This window comes from Scyliorhinus torazame, chromosome 27, assembly GCF_047496885.1.
Source record: "Scyliorhinus torazame isolate Kashiwa2021f chromosome 27, sScyTor2.1, whole genome shotgun sequence".
Classification (NCBI taxonomy): Eukaryota; Metazoa; Chordata; class Chondrichthyes; order Carcharhiniformes; family Scyliorhinidae; genus Scyliorhinus; species Scyliorhinus torazame.
Window position 1 is genome coordinate 40,849,392 of NC_092733.1, and position 23,313 is coordinate 40,872,704.

General features: G+C 50.9%; 1 protein-coding gene across 1 annotated transcript in view; it reads left to right on the forward strand.

Annotated features, from left to right (window-relative positions):
- Nucleotides 1-23,313, forward strand: part of LOC140403366 (zinc finger protein Gfi-1b-like) — a 131,796-nt gene that overhangs the window by 86,622 nt on the left and 21,861 nt on the right. Inside the window, exon 5 of the mRNA XM_072491274.1 lies at nt 20,500-20,643. Within this exon, the coding sequence (XP_072347375.1) occupies nt 20,500-20,643 (144 nt within the window). The remainder of the gene's footprint in view (nt 1-20,499; nt 20,644-23,313) is intronic.

The window sequence follows — 23,313 nt, forward strand, 5'->3', positions numbered from 1 at the left end:
ACAGGGTGGATAGCAACAAGCTTTTTCCAAGAGTATAGGTGTCAATTACAAGGGGTCACGATTTCAAGGTGAGAGGGGGAAAGTTTAAGGGAGATGTGCGTGGAAAGTTTTTTACGCAGAGGGTGGTGGGTGCCTGGAACGCTTTGCCAGCGGAGGTGGTAGAGGCGGGCACGCTAGCATCATTCAAGATGCATCTAGACAGATATATGAATGGGCGGGAACAGAGGGAAGTAGATCCTTGGAAAATAGGCGACAGGTTTCGATAAAGGATCTGGATCGGCGCAGGCTGGGAGGGCCGAAGGGCCTGTTCCTGTGCTGTAATTTTCTTTGTTCTTTGTTCTTGTCTATCTGTAGATTACAGTCACCCATGATTACTGTAGCACCCGTGTTACATGTATCTCGAATTTCCTGGTTAATTCCATCGCCTACCTTTACTGTTACTGTCTGGAGGCCAGGAGACAACTCCCACTAATGTTCTCCTCCCCTTGTTGCTTCTTAGCTCCACCCACACTGATTCCACAACTAGATTTTCTGAGCCAATATCCCCTCTCGCGATGTAATAATTTCAGTCTTTACTACCACCATCACCCCACCTTAATTTTCTTTTTCTCTGTCCTTCCTCTACATCGAACATCCTCGGATATTCCCAGCCTCTGTAATATCGTAACATCCCGGTGTAGACCAGTTTATGTTATTAATTCGTCCAGCTAATTGTGAATAGTTTGTGTATTCAGGTGCAGTGCCTTTAGATTTTCCTTTTGTACACTCAGTTTCTGTAGTGTGGCCCTGTTTGCTGCCAGCCCCCATTGCTTCTGCTGTCCACTTTTGCTTTCTACTGCTCTGTATTTCATTTCTATCTTCGTTTCCCTCTCTAGTGTCTCCCCCGCTCCCTCACCCACACCCCCTGCCACTCGAGTTTAAACCCTCCCCATTAGCAATGACCCGATGCCCCGGGAATCTAAACCCCTCCCTCCTACACCACCTCTCCAGCCGCACATCCATCCAGTCTATTCCCCTATTCCTTCTCTCGCTCGCTAATGGCACTGGGAGTAATCCAGAAGTCACTACGTTGATGTCCTGCTTTTTAATTTGTTACTCCACTCTTTATATTCTGCTTCCAGGACCTCATCCCTCTTCTGACCTAGATAATTGGTACCGATATGGACCACAACCTCTAGCTGTACCCCCTTCCCCTTCGGTTTGTGCACTCTTTACCTGCAGTGTTACTACCTCACTGTACATGCTGTCCACAGAAATCGTTTCCATGCGGATGCTCCACAGTAACTCCTGTCGCAGCTCCAGCTCGGAAACGTGGGTTTCAAGTAGCCGCAGCTGGAGACACTTCCTGCACACGTGGTCACCCTGGACGCTGGAAGTGTCCCTGACTTCCCACATCACACAAGAGGAGCATTCCACATGGTTGTTTCTCTGCCATAGCTTGAGCCTTAAATGAACCTCAGCGGTGTTCACGACGGCGCGGCCACTTCGGCGTGGGGGTGGAGAATCCTGTCCCTCGTCTTTTTGCATCACCCAATCAGACTCAGTCACACTCAGACACACCCAGTCACACTCAAACACACTCAGTCAGACTCAGACATACTCAAACACACTCAGTCACACTAAGACATGCTCAGACACACCCAGTCACACTCAGACACATCCAGTCACACTCAGACACATCCAGTCACACTCAGACACACACTGACACTCCTAATCACACCGAGTCACATTCAGACACACTCAGACACACTCAGTCACACTCAGTCACACTCAAACACACGCAGTCACTCTCAAACACAATCAAACACACTCAGTCACACCCAGACACACTCAGACACACCCAGTCACACTCAGACACACTCAGTCACACTCAGACACACCCAGACAGACTCAGACACACCCAGTCCATTCAGACACACTCAGTCACACTCAGGCACACCCAGTCCACTCAGACACACTCAGGCACACTCAGACACACTCAGACATGCCCAATCACACTCAGACACACCCAGTGCACTCAGTCACACTCAGACACACCCAGTCCACTCAGACACACTCAGACACACCTACTCCACCCAGACACACTCAGACACACCCATTCTCACTCAGAGACACGCAGTCACACTCAAACACAATCAAACACACTCAGTCACACTCAGACACACCCAATCACAAGCAGGCACATTCAAGACACACCCAGTCCACTCAGACACACCCAGTGCACTCAGACACACTCAGTCACACTCAGGCACACCCAGACACACTCAGACACACCCAATCACACTCAGGCACACCCAGACACACTCAGACACACCCAGTCCACTCAGTCACACTCAGACACACTCAGACACACCCACTCTCACTCAGACACACGCAGTCACACTCAAACACAATCAAACACACCCAGTCACACTCAGACACACCCAATCACACTCAGGCACATTCAAGACAGACCCAGTCCACGCAGACACTCCCCGTCCACTCAGACACACCCAGACACACTCAGGCACACTCAGACACACCCAGTCCACTCAGACACACCCAGTCATACTCAGGCACACTCAGTCACACTCAGGCACACTCAGACACACCCAGTGCACTCAGACACACTCAGACACACCCAGTGCACTCAGTCACACTCAGACACACCCAGTCCACTCAGACACACCCAGTGCACTCAGACACACTCAGACAAACCCAGTGCACTCGGGCACACCCAGACACACCCAGTCCACTCAGACACTCCCAGTCCACTCAGACACACCCAGACACTCCCAGTCCACTCAGACACACCCAGACACACTCAGGCACACTCAGTCACACTCAGACACACCCAGTCCACTCAGACACACCCAGTCCACTCAGCCACACTCAGACACACCCAGTTCACTCAGACACACCCAGTCCACTCAGACACACCCAGTCACACTCAGACACACACTGACACTCCTAATCACACCGAGTCACATTCAGACACACTCAGACACACCCAGTCACACTCAGACACACCCAGTCCACTCAGACACACCCAGTCACACTCAAACACACTCAGTCAGACTCAGGCATACTCAAACACACTCAGTCACACTAAGACATGCTCAGACACACCCAGTCACACTCAGACACATCCAGTCACATTCAGACACACACTGACACTCCTAATCACACCGAGTCACATTCAGACACACTCAGACACACTCAGTCACACTCAGTCACACCCAGTCACACTCAAACGCACGCAGTCACTCTCAAACACAATCAAACACACTCAGTCACACCCAGACACACTCAGACACACCCAGTCACACTCAGTCACACTCAGGCACACCCAGTCCACTCAGACACACTCAGTCACACTCAGACACACACAGTCACACTCAGACACACTCAGACATGCCCAATCACACTCAGACACACCCAGTGCACTCAGACACACCCAGTGCACTCAGACACACCCAGACACACTCAGGCACACTCAGTCACACTCAGACACACCCAGTCCACTCAGACACACCCAGTCCACTCAGACACACTCAGACACACCCAGTTCACTCAGACACACCCAGTTCACTCAGACACACCCAGACACACCCAGTCCACTCAGACACACCCAGTCACACTCAGACACACCCAGTCCACTCAGACACACCCAGTGCACTCAGACACACTCAGACACACCCAGTCACACTCAGACACACCCAGTCCACTCAGACACACCCAGTCACACTCAGACACACACTGACACTCCTAATCACACCGAGTCACATTCAGACACACTCAGACACACTCAGTCACACTCAGTCACACTCAGTCACACTCAAACACACGCAGTCACTCTCAAACACAATCAAACACACTCAGTCACACCCAGACACACTCAGACACACTCAGACACACTCAGTCACACTCAGACACACCCAGACAGACTCAGACACACCCAGTCCATTCAGACACACTCAGTCACACTCAGGCACACCCAGTCCACTCAGACACACTCAGGCACACTCAGACACACTCAGACATGCCCAATCACACTCAGACACACCCAGTGCACTCAGTCACACTCCGACACACCCAGTCCACTCAGACACACTCAGACACACCTACTCCACCCAGACACACTCAGACACACCCATTCTCACTCAGAGACACGCAGTCACACTCAAACACAATCAAACACACTCAGTCACACTCAGACACACCCAATCACAAGCAGGCACATTCAAGACACACCCAGTCCACTCAGACACACCCAGTGCACTCAGACACACTCAGTCACACTCAGGCACACCCAGACACACTCAGACACACCCAATCACACTCAGGCACACCCAGACACACCCAGTCCACTCAGTCACACTCAGACACACTCAGACACACCCACTCTCACTCAGACACACGCAGTCACACTCAAACACAATCAAACACACTCAGACACACCCAATCACAAGCAGGCACATTCAAGACACACCCAGTCCACTCAGACACACCCAGTGCACTCAGACACACTCAGTCACACTCAGGCACACCCAGACACACTCAGACACACCCAATCACACTCAGGCACACCCAGACACACCCAGTCCACTCAGTCACACTCAGACACACTCAGACACACCCACTCTCACTCAGACACACGCAGTCACACTCAAACACAATCAAACACACCCAGTCACACTCAGACACACCCAATCACACTCAGGCACATTCAAGACACACCCAGTCCACTCAGACACTCCCCGTCCACTCAGACACACCCAGACACACTCAGGCACACTCAGACACACCCAGTCCACTCAGACACACCCAGTCATACTCAGGCACACTCAGTCACACTCAGGCACACTCAGACACACCCAGTGCACTCAGACACACTCAGACACACTCAGACACACCCAGTGCACTCAGTCACACTCAGGCACACCCAGTCCACTCAGACACACCCAGTGCACTCAGACACACTCAGACAAACCCAGTGCACTCGGGCACACCCAGACACACCCAGTCCACTCAGACACTCCCAGTCCACTCAGACACACCCAGACACTCCCAGTCCACTCAGACACACCCAGACACACTCAGGCACACTCAGTCACATTCAGACACACTCAGACACACTCAGTCACACTCAGTCACACTCAAACACACGCAGTCACTCTCAAACACAATCAAACACACTCAGTCACACCCAGACAGACTCAGACACACTCAGACACACTCAGTCACACTCAGACACACCCAGACAGACTCAGACACACCCAGTCCATTCAGACACACTCAGTCACACTCAGGCACACCCAGTCCACTCAGACACACTCAGGCACACTCAGACACACTCAGACATGCCCAATCACACTCAGACACACCCAGTGCACTCAGTCACACTCAGACACACCCAGTCCACTCAGACACACTCAGACACACCTACTCCACCCAGACACACTCAGACACACCCATTCTCACTCAGAGACACGCAGTCACACTCAAACACAATCAAACACACTCAGTCACACTCAGACACACCCAATCACAAGCAGGCACATTCAAGACACACCCAGTCCACTCAGACACACCCAGTGCACTCAGACACACTCAGTCACACTCAGGCACACCCAGACACACTCAGACACACCCAATCACACTCAGGCACACCCAGACACACTCAGACACACCCAGTCCACTCAGTCACACTCAGACACACTCAGACACACCCACTCTCACTCAGACACACGCAGTCACACTCAAACACAATCAAACACACCCAGTCACACTCAGACACACCCAATCACACTCAGGCACATTCAAGACACACCCAGTCCACTCAGACACTCCCCGTCCACTCAGACACACCCAGACACACTCAGGCACACTCAGACACACCCAGTCCACTCAGACACACCCAGTCATACTCAGGCACACTCAGTCACACTCAGGCACACTCAGTCACACTCAGGCACACTCAGACACACCCAGTGCACTCAGACACACTCAGACACACTCAGACACACCCAGTGCACTCAGTCACACTCAGACACACCCAGTCCACTCAGACACACCCAGTGCACTCAGACACACTCAGACAAACCCAGTGCACTCGGACACTCCCAGTCCACTCAGACACACCCAGACACTCCCAGTCCACTCAGACACTCCCAGTCCACTCAGACACACCCAGACACTCCCAGTCCACTCAGACACACCCAGACACACTCAGGCACACTCAGTCACACTCAGACACACCCAGTCCACTCAGACACACCCAGTCCACTCAGCCACACTCAGACACACCCAGTTCACTCAGACACACCCAGTCCACTCAGACACACCCAGTCACACTCAGACACACACTGACACTCCTAATCACACCGAGTCACATTCAGACACACTCAGACACACCCAGTCACACTCAGACACACCCAGTCCACTCAGACACACCCAGTCACACTCAAACACACTCAGTCAGACTCAGGCATACTCAAACACACTCAGTCACACTAAGACATGCTCAGACACACCCAGTCACACTCAGACACATCCAGTCACACTCAGACACACACTGACACTCCTAATCACACCGAGTCACATTCAGACACACTCAGACACACTCAGCCACACTCAGTCACACCCAGTCACACTCAAACGCACGCAGTCACTCTCAAACACAATCAAACACACTCAGTCACACCCAGACACACTCAGACACACCCAGTCACACTCAGACACACTCAGTCACACTCAGGCACACCCAGTCCACTCAGACACACTCAGTCACACTCAGACACACCCAGTCCACTCAGACACACTCAGACACACCCAGTTCACTCAGACACACCCAGTTCACTCAGACACACCCAGACACACCCAGTCCACTCAGACACACCCAGTCACACTCAGACACACCCAGTCCACTCAGACACACCCAGTGCACTCAGACACACTCAGACACACCCAGTCACACTCAGACACACCCAGTCCACTCAGACACACCCAGTCACACTCAGACACACACTGACACTCCTAATCACACCGAGTCACATTCAGACACACTCAGACACACCCAGTCACACTCAGACACACCCAGTCCACTCAGACACACCCAGTCACACTCAAACACACTCAGTCAGACTCAGGCATACTCAAACACACTCAGTCACACTAAGACATGCTCAGACACACCCAGTCACACTCAGACACATCCAGTCACACTCAGACACACACTGACACTCCTAATCACACCGAGTCACATTCAGACACACTCAGACACACTCAGTCACACTCAGTCACACCCAGTCACACTCAAACGCACGCAGTCACTCTCAAACACAATCAAACACACTCAGTCACACCCAGACACACTCAGACACACCCAGTCACACTCAGACACACTCAGTCACACTCAGGCACACCCAGTCCACTCAGACACACTCAGTCACACTCAGACACACACAGTCACACTCAGACACACTCAGACATGCCCAATCACACTCAGACACACCCAGTGCACTCAGACACACCCAGTGCACTCAGACACACCCAGTGCACTCAGACACACCCAGTGCACTCAGACACACCCAGACACACTCAGGCACACTCAGTCACACTCAGACACACCCAGTCCACTCAGACACACCCAGTCCACTCAGACACACTCAGACACACCCAGTCCACTCAGACACACTCAGACACACCCAGTTCACTCAGACACACCCAGACACACCCAGTCACACTCAGACACACCCAGTCACACTCAGACACACCCAGTCCACTCAGACACACCCAGTGCACTCAGACACACTCAGGCACACCCAGTCACACTCAGACACACCCAGTCCACTCAGACACGCCCAGTCACACTCAGACACACACTGACACTCCTAATCACACCGAGTCACATTCAGACACACTCAGACACACCCAGTCACACTCAGACACACCCAGTCCACTCAGACACACCCAGTCACACTCAAACACACTCAGTCAGACTCAGGCATACTCAAACACACTCAGTCACACTAAGACATGCTCAGACACACCCAGTCACACTCAGACACATCCAGTCACACTCAGACACACACTGACACTCCTAATCACACCGAGTCACATTCAGACACACTCAGACACACTCAGTCACACCCAGACACACTCAGACACACCCAGTCACACTCAGACACACTCAGTCACACTCAGGCACACCCAGTCCACTCAGACACACTCAGTCACACTCAGACACACACAGTCACACTCAGACACACTCAGACATGCCCAATCACACTCAGACACACCCAGTGCACTCAGACACACCCAGTGCACTCAGACACACTCAGTCACACTCAGACACACCCAGTCCACTCTGACCTAGATAATTGGTACCGATATGGACCACAACCTCTAGCTGTACCCCCTTCCCCTTCGGTTTGTGCACTCTTTACCTGCAGTGTTACTACCTCACTGTACATGCTGTCCACAGAAATCGTTTCCATGCGGATGCTCCACAGTAACTCCTGTCGCAGCTCCAGCTCGGAAACGTGGGTTTCAAGTAGCCGCAGCTGGAGACACTTCCTGCACACGTGGTCACCCTGGACGCTGGAAGTGTCCCTGACTTCCCACATCACACAAGAGGAGCATTCCACATGGTTGTTTCTCTGCCATAGCTTGAGCCTTAAATGAACCTCAGCGGTGTTCACGACGGCGCGGCCACTTCGGCGTGGGGGTGGAGAATCCTGTCCCTCGTCTTTTTGCATCACCCAATCAGACTCAGTCACACTCAGACACACCCAGTCACACTCAAACACACTCAGTCAGACTCAGACATACTCAAACACACTCAGTCACACTAAGACATGCTCAGACACACCCAGTCACACTCAGACACATCCAGTCACACTCAGACACATCCAGTCACACTCAGACACACACTGACACTCCTAATCACACCGAGTCACATTCAGACACACTCAGACACACTCAGTCACACTCAGTCACACTCAGTCACACTCAAACACACGCAGTCACTCTCAAACACAATCAAACACACTCAGTCACACCCAGACACACTCAGACACACTCAGACACACTCAGTCACACTCAGACACACCCAGACAGACTCAGACACACCCAGTCCATTCAGACACACTCAGTCACACTCAGGCACACCCAGTCCACTCAGACACACTCAGGCACACTCAGACACACTCAGACATGCCCAATCACACTCAGACACACCCAGTGCACTCAGTCACACTCAGACACACCCAGTCCACTCAGACACACTCAGGCACACCTACTCCACCCAGACACACTCAGACACACCCATTCTCACTCAGAGACACGCAGTCACACTCAAACACAATCAAACACACTCAGACACACCCAATCACAAGCAGGCACATTCAAGACACACCCAGTCCACTCAGACACACCCAGTGCACTCAGACACACTCAGTCACACTCAGGCACACCCAGACACACTCAGACACACCCAATCACACTCAGGCACACCCAGACACACTCAGACACACCCAGTCCACTCAGTCACACTCAGACACACTCAGACACACCCACTCTCACTCAGACACACGCAGTCACACTCAAACACAATCAAACACACCCAGTCACACTCAGACACACCCAATCACACTCAGGCACATTCAAGACACACCCAGTCCACTCAGACACTCCCCGTCCACTCAGACACACCCAGACACACTCAGGCACACTCAGACACACCCAGTCCACTCAGACACACCCAGTCATACTCAGGCACACTCAGTCACACTCAGGCACACTCAGACACACCCAGTGCACTCAGACACACTCAGACACACCCAGTGCACTCAGTCACACTCAGACACACCCAGTCCACGCAGACACACCCAGTGCACTCAGACACACTCAGACAAACCCAGTGCACTCGGGCACACCCAGACACACCCAGTCCACTCAGACACTCCCAGTCCACTCAGACACACCCAGACACTCCCAGTCCACTCAGACACACCCAGACACACTCAGTCACACTCAGACACACCCAGTCCACTCAGACACACCCAGTCCACTCAGACACACTCAGACACACCCAGTTCACTCAGACACACCCAGTCCACTCAGACACACCCAGTCACACTCAGACACACACTGACACTCCTAATCACACCGAGTCACATTCAGACACACTCAGACACACCCAGTCACACTCAGACACACCCAGTCCACTCAGACACACCCAGTCACACTCAAACACACTCAGTCAGACTCAGGCATACTCAAACACACTCAGTCACACTAAGACATGCTCAGACACACCCAGTCACACTCAGACACATCCAGTCACACTCAGACACACACTGACACTCCTAATCACACCGAGTCACATTCAGACATACTCAGACACACTCAGTCACACTCAGTCACACCCAGTCACACTCAAACGCACGCAGTCACTCTCAAACACAATCAAACACACTCAGTCACACCCAGACACACTCAGACACACCCAGTCACACTCAGACACACTCAGTCACACTCAGTCACACTCATGCACACCCAGTCCACTCAGACACACTCAGTCACACTCAGACACACACAGTCACACTCAGACATGCCCAATCACACTCAGACACACCCAGTGCACTCAGACACACCCAGTGCACTCAGACACACCCAGACACACTCAGGCACACTCAGTCACACTCAGACACACCCAGTCCACTCAGACACACCCAGTCCACTCAGACACACTCAGACACACCCAGTGCACTCAGACACACCCAGTTCACTCAGACACACCCAGACACACCCAGTCCACTCAGACACACCCAGTCACACTCAGACACACCCAGTCCACTCAGACACACCCAGTGCACTCAGACACACTCAGACACACCCAGTCACACTCAGACACACCCAGTCCACTCAGACACACCCAGTCACACTCAGACACACACTGACACTCCTAATCACACCGAGTCACATTCAGACACACTCAGACACACCCAGTCACACTCAGACACACCCAGTCCACTCAGACACACCCAGTCACACTCAAACACACTCAGTCAGACTCAGGCATACTCAAACACACTCAGTCACACTAAGACATGCTCAGACACACCCAGTCGCACTCAGACACATCCAGTCACACTCAGACACACACTGACACTCCTAATCACACCGAGTCACATTCAGACACACTCAGACACACTCAGTCACACTCAGTCACACCCAGTCACACTCAAACGCACGCAGTCACTCTCAAACACAATCAAACACACTCAGTCACACCCAGACACACTCAGACACACCCAGTCACACTCAGACACACTCAGTCACACTCAGTCACACCCAGTCCACTCAGACACACTCAGTCACACTCAGACACACTCAGACACACACAGTCACACTCAGACACACTCAGACATGCCCAATCACACTCAGACACACCCAGTGCACTCAGACACACCCAGTGCACTCAGACACACCCAGACACACTCAGGCACACTCAGTCACACTCAGACACACCCAGTCCACTCAGACACACCCAGTCCACTCAGACACACTCAGACACACCCAGTTCACTCAGACACACCCAGACACACCAAGTCCACTCAGACACACCCAGTCACACTCAGACACACCCAGTCCACTCAGACACACCCAGTGCACTCAGACACACTCAGACACACCCAGTCACACTCAGACACACCCAGTCCACTCAGACACGCCCAGTCACACTCAGACACACACTGACACTCCTAATCACACCGAGTCACATTCAGACACACTCAGACACACTCAGTCACACCCAGTCACACCCAGACACACTCAGACACACCCAGTCACACTCAGACACACTCAGTCACACTCAGGCACACCCAGTCCACTCAGACACACTCAGTCACACTCAGACACACACAGTCACACTCAGACACACTCAGACATGCCCAATCACACTCAGACACACCTACTCCACCCAGACACACTCAGACACACCCACTCTCACTCAGACACACTCAGTCACACTCAGACACACCCAGACAGACTCAGACACACCCAGTCCATTCAGACACACTCAGTCACACTCAGGCACACCCAGTCCACTCAGACACTCTCAGTCACACCCAGACACACTCAGACACACCCAGTCACACTCAGACACACCCACTCTCACTCAGACACACTCAGTCACACTCAGACACACCCAGACAGACTCAGACACACCCAGTCCATTCAGACACACTCAGTCACACCCAGTCCATTCAGACACACTCAGTCACACTCAGGCACACCCAGTCCACTCAGACACACTCAGTCACACCCAGACACACTCAGACACACTCAGTCACACTCAGACACACTCAGACACACTCAGGCACACTCAGTCACACCCAGACACACTCAGACACACCCAGTCACACTCAGACACACTCAGGCACACCCAGTCCACTCAGACACACTCAGTCACACTCAGACACACACAGTCACACTCAGACACACTCAGACATGCCCAATCACACTCAGACACACGCAGTGCACTCAGTCACACTCAGACACACCCAGTCCACTCAGACACACCCAGTCCACTCAGTCACACTCAGACACACCTACTCCACCCAGACACACTCAGACACACCCACTGTCACTCAGACACACGCAGTCACACTCAAACACAATCAAACACACTCTGTCACACTCAGACACACCCAATCACACGCATGCACATTCAAGATACACCCAGTCCACTCAGACACACCCAGTGCACTCAGACACACTCAGTCACACTCAGGCACAACCAGACACACTCAGACACACTCAGACACACCCAATCACACTCAGGCACACCCAGACACACTCAGACACACCCAGTCCACTCAGTCACACTCAGTCACACTCAGACACACCCACTCCACTCAGACACACTCAGACACACCCACTCTCACTCAGACACACGCAGTCACACTCAAACACAATCAAACACACCCAGTCACACTCAGACACACCCAATCACACTCAGGCACATTCAAGACACACCCAGTCCACTCAGACACTCCCAGTCCACTCAGACACACTCAGACACACTCAGACACACCCACTCTCACTCAGACACACGCAGTCACACTCAAACACAATCAAACACACCCAGTCACACTCAGACACACCCAATCACACTCAGGCACATTCAAGACACACCCAGTCCACTCAGACACTGCCAGTCCACTCAGTCACACTCAGGCACACTCAGTCACACCCAGTCACACTCAGGCACACTCAGTCACACTCAAACACAATCAAACACACTCAAACACAATCAAACCACTCAGTCACACTCAGACACATCCAATCACACACAGGCACATTCAAGACACACCCAGTCCACTCAGACACTCCCAGTCCACTCAGTCACACTCAGTCACACTCAGGCACACTCAGTCACACTCAGGCACACTCAGTCACACTCAGACACACTCAGACACACCCAGTCACACTCAGGCACACTCAGGCACACTCAGTCACACTCAGACACACTCAGACACACCCAATCACACTCAGACACACCCAGTCACACTCAGACACACTCAGTCACACTCAGACACACCCAGACACACTCAGACACACCTAATCACACTCAGTCACACCCAGACGCACTCAGACACACCCAGTCCACTCAGACACTCCCAGTCCACTCAGACACACCCAGACACACAGTTACACCCAAACAGACCTAGTAACATTTATGACGACTTAGCTAAACAGGCTGATTAACAAGCTGCAAATCATTGCAAAACACTCCAAAGGCAGAAGGTGAGAGTGGGAGAGACTCCTAATTGAAAGAATATTAGAGCTCTGATCGTCACTCTCCAGAGCTCCAGGTGCACCCAGTGAAATGAAATGAAAACCGCTTATTGTCACAAGTAGGCTTCAAATGAAGTTACTGTGAAAAGCCCCTAGTCGCCACATTCCGGCGCCTGTTCGGGGAGGCTGTTACGGGAACGTGTGTAAAAGTGCCTGTTACGACTTCCGGGTGCGGCAATGACCAGCTAAGTCGCATGTTTCGGCGGCTCCCGGTGGAACGGACTTTTGGGCTCTTGATAGGAGCCCCAACGGCAATTTTTTTTTTTTTTTAATTAAATATTTTATTGAAACTTTTTGGTCAACCAACACAGTACATTGTGCATCCTTTACACAATATTATAACAGCACAAATAACAATGACCTATTTTATAAACAAAAAATGAATAAATAATAAATAATAAAAATGAAAACTAGCCCTAATTGGCAACTGCCTTGTCACAAGTAACACTCTCCAAAAATATAATTTAACAGTCCAATATATAATTATCTGTAGCAACGACCTATACATACTATACAGTATATATTAACAACCCTGAGAGTCCTTCTGGTTCCTCCTCCTCCCCCCCCTCCCCCCCCCCACCCCCCCCGATCCTGGGCTGCTGCTGCTGCCTTCTTTTTCCCATTCCGTCTATCTTTCTGCGAGGTATTCAACGAACGGTTGCCACCGCCTGGTGAACCCTTGAGCCGACCCCCTTAGGACGAACTTAATCCGCTCTAGCTTTATAAACCCCGCCATGTCATTTATCCAGGTCTCCACCCCCGGGGGCTTGGCTTCTTTCCACATTAGCAATATCCTGCGCCGGGCTACTAGGGACACAAAGGCCAAAACATCGGCCTCTCTCGCCTCCTGCACTCCCGGCTCTTGTGCAACCCCAAATATAGCCAACCCCCAGCTTGGTTCGACCCGGACTCCTACTACTTTTGAAAGCACCTTTGTCACCCCCATCCAAAACCCCTGTAGTGCCGGGCATGACCAAAACATATGGGTATGATTCGCTTGGCTTCTCGAGCACCTCGTACACCTATCCTCCACCCCAAAAAATTTACTGAGCCGTGCTCCAGTCATATGTGCCCTGTGTAATACCTTAAACTGAATCAGGCTTAGCCTGGCACACGAGGACGACGAGTTTACCCTGCTTAGGGCATCTGCCCACAGCCCCTCCTCGATCTCCTCCCCCAGCTCTTCTTCCCATTTCCCTTTTAGTTCATCTACCATAGTCTCCCCTTCGTCCCTCATTTCCCTATATATATCTGACACCTTACCATCCCCCACCCATGTCTTTGAGATCACTCTGTCCTGCACCTCTTGTGTCGGGAGCTGCGGGAATTCCCTCACCTGTTGCCTCGCAAAAGCCCTCAGTTGCATATACCTGAATGCATTCCCTTGGGGCAACCCATATTTCTCGGTCAGCGCTCCCAGACTCGCGAACTTCCCATCCACAAACAGATCTTTCAGTTGCGTTATTCCTGCTCTTTGCCACATTCCATATCCCCCATCCATTCCCCCCGGGGCAAACCTATGGTTGTTTCTTATCGGGGACCCCCCCAAGGCTCCAGTCTTTCCCCTATGCCGTCTCCACTGTCCCCAAATCTTCAGTGTAGCCACCACCACCGGGCTTGTGGTGTAGTTCCTCGGTGAGAACGGCAATGGGGCTGTCACCATAGCCTGTAGGCTAGTCCCCCTACAGGACGCCCTCTCTAATCTCTTCCACGCCGCTCCCTCCTCCTCTCCCATCCACTTACTCACCATTGAAATATTAGCGGCCCAATAATACTCACTTAGGCTCGGTAGTGCCAGCCCCCCCCTATCCCTGCTACGCTGTAAGAATCCCTTCCTCACTCTCGGGGTCTTCCCGGCCCACACAAAACCCATGATGCTCTTTTCAATCCTTTTAAAAAAAGCCTTCGTGATCACCACCGGGAGGCACTGAAACACAAAGAGGAATCTCGGGAGGACCACCATCTTAACTGCCTGCACCCTCCCTGCCATTGACAGGGATACCATATCCCATCTCTTGAAATCCTCCTCCATCTGTTCCACCAACCGCGTTAAATTTAACCTATGCAATGTGCCCCAATTCTTAGCTATCTGGATCCCCAGGTAACGAAAGTCCCTTGTTACCTTCCTCAACGGTAGGTCCTCTATTTCTCTACTCTGCTCCCCTGGATGCACCACAAACAACTCACTTTTCCCCATGTTCAATTTATACCCTGAAAAATCCCCAAACTCCCCAAGTATCCGCATTATTTCTGGCATCCCCTCCGCCGGGTCCGCCACGTATAGTAGCAAATCGTCCGCATACAAAGATACCCGGTGCTCTTCTCCTCCCCTAAGTACTCCCCTCCACTTCTTGGAACCCCTCAACGCTATCGCCAGGGGCTCAATCGCCAGTGCAAACAATAATGGGGACAGAGGGCATCCCTGCCTTGTCCCTCTATGGAGCCGAAAATATGCAGATCCCCGTCCATTCATGACCACGCTCGCCACTGGGGCCCTGTACAACAGCTGCACCCATCTAACATACCCCTCTCCAAAACCAAATCTCCTCAACACCTCCCACAAATAATCCCACTCCACTCTATCAAATGCTTTCTCGGCATCCATCGCCGCTACTATCTCCGTTTCTCCCTCTGGTGGGGCCATCATCATTACCCCTAACAACCTCCGTATATTCGTGTTCAGCTGTCTCCCCTTCACAAACCCAGTTTGGTCCTCGTGGACCACCCCCGGGACACATTCCTCTATTCTCATTGCCATTACCTTGGCCAGGACCTTGGCATCTACATTTAGGAGGGAAATAGGTCTATAGGACCCGCATTGTAGCGGGTCCTTTTCCTTCTTTAAGAGAAGCGATATCGTTGCTTCAGACATAGTCGGGGGCAGTTGTCCCCTTTCCTTTGCCTCATTAAAGGTCCTCGTCAGTTGTATGTGGTACAACTCTATTTTATTTTAACTCTTATCTACAGTTCGTTCTGGATACTCTGCACGTGCTGTCTCCCTGAGTGTGTCGTGTAGCAGGTCTGTCCTGGTCCTCCTCTCCAGCTAATACTGACCACCGGGTGTCGAGTTTGTGCTTTTATATCTTTTTGTGATTGGTTGTGGTGTTGTGTGCTCTGATTTGTCTGTTGGTGTGTCTATCATGATGTGTGTGTTTGAATATCATGACAGATGGGACGTTTGCGAGTCTGGGAGCGCTGACGGAAAAATATGGGTTGCCCCAAGGGAATGCATTTCGGTACATGCAATTGAGGGCTTTTGCGAGGCAACAGGTGAGGGAATTCCCGCAGCTCCCGACGCAGGAGGTGCAGGATAGAGTGATCTCAGAGACATGGGTGGGGGATGGTAAGGTGTCGGACATATACAGGGAAATGAGGGACGAGGGGGAGATCAAGGTGGATGAGCTGAAAGGGAAGTGGGAAGGGGAGCTGGGGGAGGAGATTGAGGAGGGGCTGTGGGCTGATGCTCTACGTAGGGTAAACTCATCGTCCTCGTGTGCCAGGCTAAGCCTGATACAATTTAAGGTGTTACACAGGGCGCATATGACTGGAGCACGGCTCAGTAAGTTTTTTGGGGTAGAGGATAGGTGTGCGAGATGCTCGAGAGGCCCAGCGAATCACACCCACATGTTCTGGTCATGCCCGGCACTACAGGGGTTCTGGGTGGGGGTGGCAAAGGTGCTTTCGAAGGTTGTGGGGGTCCGGGTCGAACCAAGCTGGGGGTTGGCTATATTCGGGGTTGCAGAAGAGCCGGGAGTGCAGGAGGCGAGAGAGGCCGATGTTTTGGCCTTTGCGTCCCTAGTAGCCCGGCGCAGGATATTGCTTATGTGGAAAGAAGCCAAGCCCCCGGGGGTGGAGACCTGGATAAACGACGTGGCAGGGTTTATAAAGTTAGAACGGATCAAGTTCGTATTAAGGGATTTGGCTCAAGGGTTCACCAGGCGGTGGCAACCGTTCGTCAACTACCTCACAGAAAGATAGAGGGAATGGAAAAGAAGAAAACAACAGCAGCAACCCGGGGGGGGGGGGGGGGGGGGAGGAGAATCGGACGGACTCTCAGAGATGTTATTGTATATGTATAATATGTATAGGTAGTTGCTATATGTAATTGTATATTGGATTGTTGGATTGTATTTTTGGAGAGTATTTATTTTGGACAAGGCGGTTGCCATTTAGTTTGGTTTTTGTTTTTGTTTATATATTATTTATTTATTTGTTTAAAACTGGCCACTGTTATTTATATTGCTTTATTGTTGTGTAAAAGAAACACTACGTACTGTTATGTTTGGCCAAAAATCTTGAATAAAATATATATTTTTTTAAAAGTGCCTGTTACGGCAGCAACTCAGACTCCCTATGGGGATGTGGATCATAGAAAATACAGCACAGAACAGGCCCTTCAGCTCACGATGTTGTGCCGAACCTTTGTCCTAGATTAATCATAGATTATCATTGAATTTACAGTGCAGAAGGAGGCCATTCGGCCCCCTGAGTCTGCACCGGCTCTTGGAAAGAGCACCCTACACAAACTCAACACCTCCACCCAACACCAAGGGCAATTTTGGACTCTAAGGGCAATTTATCATTGGCCAATCCACCTACCCTGCACATCTTTGGACTGTGGGAGGAAACCGGAGCACCCGGAAGAAACCCACGCAGACACGGGGAGGACGTGCAGACTCCGCACAGACAGTGACCCAAGCCGGAATCGAACCTGGGATCCTGGAGCTGTGAAGCAATTGTGCTATCCACAATGCTACCGTGCTGCCCTTAAGAATAAATAAATCTACACTATATCATTTTACCGTAATCCATGTACCTATCCAATAGCTGCTTGAAGGTCCCTAATGTTTCCGACTCAACTACTTCCACAGGCAGTGCATTCCATGCCCCCACTACTCTCTGGGTAAAGAACCTACCTCTGATATCCCTCCTATATCTTCCACCTTTCACCTTAAATTTATGTCCCCTTGTAATGGTTTGTTCCACCCGGGGAAAAAGTCTCTGACTGTCTACTCTATCTATTCCCCTGATCATCTTATAAACCTCTATCAAGTCGCCCCTCATCCTTCTCCGCTCTAATGAGAAAAGGTCTAGCACCCTCAACCTTTCCTCGTAAGACCTACTCTCCATTCCAGGTAACAGACTGGAGCAGCGGAGTCCGAGTTGCATTGCGGCCCGATGGATAAGGAATATGTATCCTGGCCCTAACTGTGGAAGTCATGGTGCCGTGTATTGTACCCATCTGTGGGCAGGAACTAAATGTAGTCCATCTGACACCTCTTGGCCACTCATTTAACCGGATGGACGTATATCTTGTTGCAGCCTGGAATTTATTTTATTTCCTTTCAGTTGGAGATGTGGAGGAAGTTCTGTGAGGATTATCAGTGTTTGGGACAGACCCTCCCAGATAACAGGGGACGCTGGGCCATTGAATATATTCAGTGGTGAGTTAGACAGATTCCAGTAGGCGAGGGAGTTGAGGATTATTGGGGGGGGGGCGGTAAGGAAAGTGGAGCTAAGACCCCAACCACATCACCAGGATGAGTACCCAATTTATTTTTTCCAATTAAGGGGCAATTTAGCGTGGCCAATCCCCCTACCCTGCACATCTTGGGTTGTGGGGGTGAGACCCACGTGGACACGGGGTGAATGTGTAAACTCCACACGGACAGTGACCCGGGGCCGGGATCGAACCTGGGACCTCAGCGCCGTGAGGCAGCAGTGCTAACCACTGCGCCACCGTGCTGCCCTTTGCCCACTCTTGAGTTCTTTGTGTCCACCTCACAGTTTACATTCAGACTTGTCTGCGATGGGCTGGTAATCCAGAGACCCCCGCCAATGCTCTGGACATGGGTTCAAACCCCACTACCGCACGCAACTAGTGGAATTCAAATAATAAAATCTGGGATTGAAAATCTCGTCTCAGGAACGATGACCCTGAAAAACCCATCTGGTTCTCTCATGTCCTTTAGGGAAGGAAATCTGCCGCCCTTACCCAGTCTGGCCGACACGTCACTCCAGGCCCACAGCAATGCGGTTCACCCTGAACTGCCCTCTGACAGCCGAGCAAGCTCTCAGTTCAAGGGCAATTAGGGATGGGTAATAAACCATTTATATAACCAATAATAAACCAAGGTAGCACAGTGGCTAGCACTTTGTCTTCACAGCTCCAGGATCCCAGGTTCGATTCCCGGCTTGGGTCACTGTCTGTGCGGAGTCTGCACATCCTCCCCGTGTCTGCGTGGGTTTCCTCCGGGTGCTCCGGTTTCCTCCCATAGTCCCGAAAGACGTGCTGTTAGGTGATTGGACATTCTGAATTCTCCCTCTGTGTACCCGAACAGGTGCCGGAATGTGGTGACTAGGGGCTTTTCACAGTAACCTCATTGCAGTAAGCCTACTTGTGACAATAAAGAATATTTATTATTAAAACACTGACCCAGCCGGAGACAGCAACGTCCATCAAAGAACTAAACAAAACGAATTCAACTGTCTCGCACTTAGTCGCTATGACCTACCTGAGGGACAGGCTCTGGCCTATCAGAGCTTAGAGCATTCTGAGACAGGAATCTTTAGTGGTGGCCCAGTCCTCAGAAGCCCCCGCGACATGATTCCTGAACGACGCGTCTTCAAGGGGAACTTTTTTGTTGGCAGGTGTTCTCCACTTCCCACGGGCTGGAGGTTCACGTACGCCGATCGCACAGCGGCAGCCAACTCTTCACCTGTGAGGCTTGTGGCAAGGCCTTTGGACACGCAGTCAGCCTGGAGCAACACAAGGCCACACATTCCCAGGTCAAGGTAAGAAAGACGGGTCTCTGTAGGCACTGACACACGTGTGCACACACTGTCCACACACACACACACACACACAAACGCAGTGTACACGAACGTGCACACACACACACTTGTGTGCACACACACCATCTAAGCACGGAGTGTCCACACACACAAACATTCTGTCCTCATAATGCCACATAGAACATAGAACGATACAGCGCAGTACAGGCCCTTCGGCCCACGATGTTGCACCGAAACAAAAGCCATCTAACCTACACTATGCCATTATCATCCATATGCTTATCCAATAAACTTTTAAATGCCCTCAATGTTGGCGAGTTCACTACTGTAGCAGGTAGGGCATTCCACGGCCTCACTACTCTTTGCGTAAAGAACCTACCTCTGACCTCTGTCCTATATCTATTACCCCTCAGTTTAAAGTTATGTCCCCTCGTGCCAGCCATTTCCATCCGCGGGAGAAGGCTCTCACTATCCACCCTATCCAACCCCCTGATCATTTTGTATGCCTCTATTAAGTCTCCTCTTAACCTTCTTCTCTCCAACGAAAACAACCTCAAGTCCATCAGCCTTTCCTCATAAGATTTTCCCTCCAAACCAGGCAACATCCTGGTAAATCTCCTCTGCACCCGCTCCAAAGCCTCCACGTCCTTCCTATAATGCGGTGACCAGAACTGTACGCAATACTCCAAATGCGGCCGTACCAGAGTTCTGTACAGCTGCAACATGACCTCCTGACTCCGGAACTCAATCCCTCTACCAATAAAGGCCAACACTCCATAGGCCTTCTTCACAACCCTATCAACCTGGGTGGCAACTTTCAGGGATCTATGTACATGGACCCCTAGATCCCTCTGCTCATCCACACTTTCAAGAACTTTACCATTAGCCAAATATTCCACATTCCTGTTATTCCTTCCAAAGTGAATCACCTCACACTTCTCTACATTAAACTCCATTTGCCACCTCTCAGCCCAGCTCTGCAGCTTATCTATATCCCTCTGTAACCTGCTACATCTTTCCACACTGTCGACAACACCACCGACTTTAGTGTCGTCTGCAAATTTACTCACCCACCCTTCTGCGCCTTCCTCTCGGTCATTGATAAAAATGACAAACAACAACGGCCCCAGAACAGATCCTTGTGGTACTCCACTTGTGACTGTACTCCATTCTGAACATTTCCCATCAACCACCACCCTCTGTCTTCTTTCAGCTAGCCAATTTCTGATCCACATCTCTAAATCACCCTCAATCCCCAGCCTCCGTATTTTTTGCAATAGCCTACCGTGGGGAACCTTATCAAACGCTTTGCTGAAATCCATATACACCACATCAACTGCTCTACCCTCGTCTACATAAATGGCCTCCACATGTAGATTCATCCACATTATATAGGTTTGAATGGCAGAGAAATTTTAAAAATCAACTTGCGATTTGTTTTCATTGACAAATATACACCACACCCATATACACCACACCCATATACACCACACCCATATACACCACACCCATATACACCACACCCATATACACCACACCCATATACACCACACCCATATACACCACACCCATATACACCACACCCATATACACCACACCCATATACACCACACCCATATACACCACACCCATATACACCACACCCATATACACCACACCCATATACACCACACCCATATACACCACACCCATATACACCACACCCATATACACCACACCCATATACACCACACCCATATACACCACACCCATATACACCACACCCATATACACCACACCCATATACTCACCTGCAGGATACCCATTGTGACTTGTGAACCACTGACTATTCCGGCCATGTTCCCTGATGGAATATCAATGAACTCACTAAAAGGATACCCAGTATACCCTGGCTAATGTCAGATTGATCTATAAACATGAACAGCATGGGATCTTCCTGCTTCATATTTACTCACACCACAAGACTCGCCATTCTCTCCATGAAAGAGACAATTCTATAGTTAGAAAAAGAAGGAAGATTTTAACAGAACTAAAACTTAACTTCAACAGTCCCAGAATACACAGTCCCAGAATACACAGTCTCAGAATACACAGTCCCAGAATACACAGTCTCAGAATACACAGTCCCAGAATACACAGTCTCAGAATACACAGTCCCAGAATACACAGTCCCAGAATACACAGTCCCAGAATACACAGTCTCAGAATACACAGTCCCAGAATACACAGTCCCAGAATACACAGTCTCAGAATACACAGTCCCAGAATACACAGTCCCAGAATACACAGTCTCAGAATACACAGTCCCAGAATACACAGTCCCAGAATACACAGTCTCAGAATACACAGTCCCAGAATACACAGTCTCAGAATACACAGTCCCAGAATACACAGTCTCAGAATACACAGTCCCAGAATACACAGTCCCAGAATACACAGTCCCAGAATACACAGTCTCAGAATACACAGTCCCAGAATACACAGTCCCAGAATACACAGTCTCAGAATACACAGTCCCAGAATACACAGTCCCAGAATACACAGTCTCAGAATACAGTCTCAGAATACACAGTCCCAGAATACACAGTCTCAGAATACACAGTCTCAGAATACACAGTCTCAGAATACACAGTCTCAGAATACACAGTCCCAGAATACACAGTCTCAGAA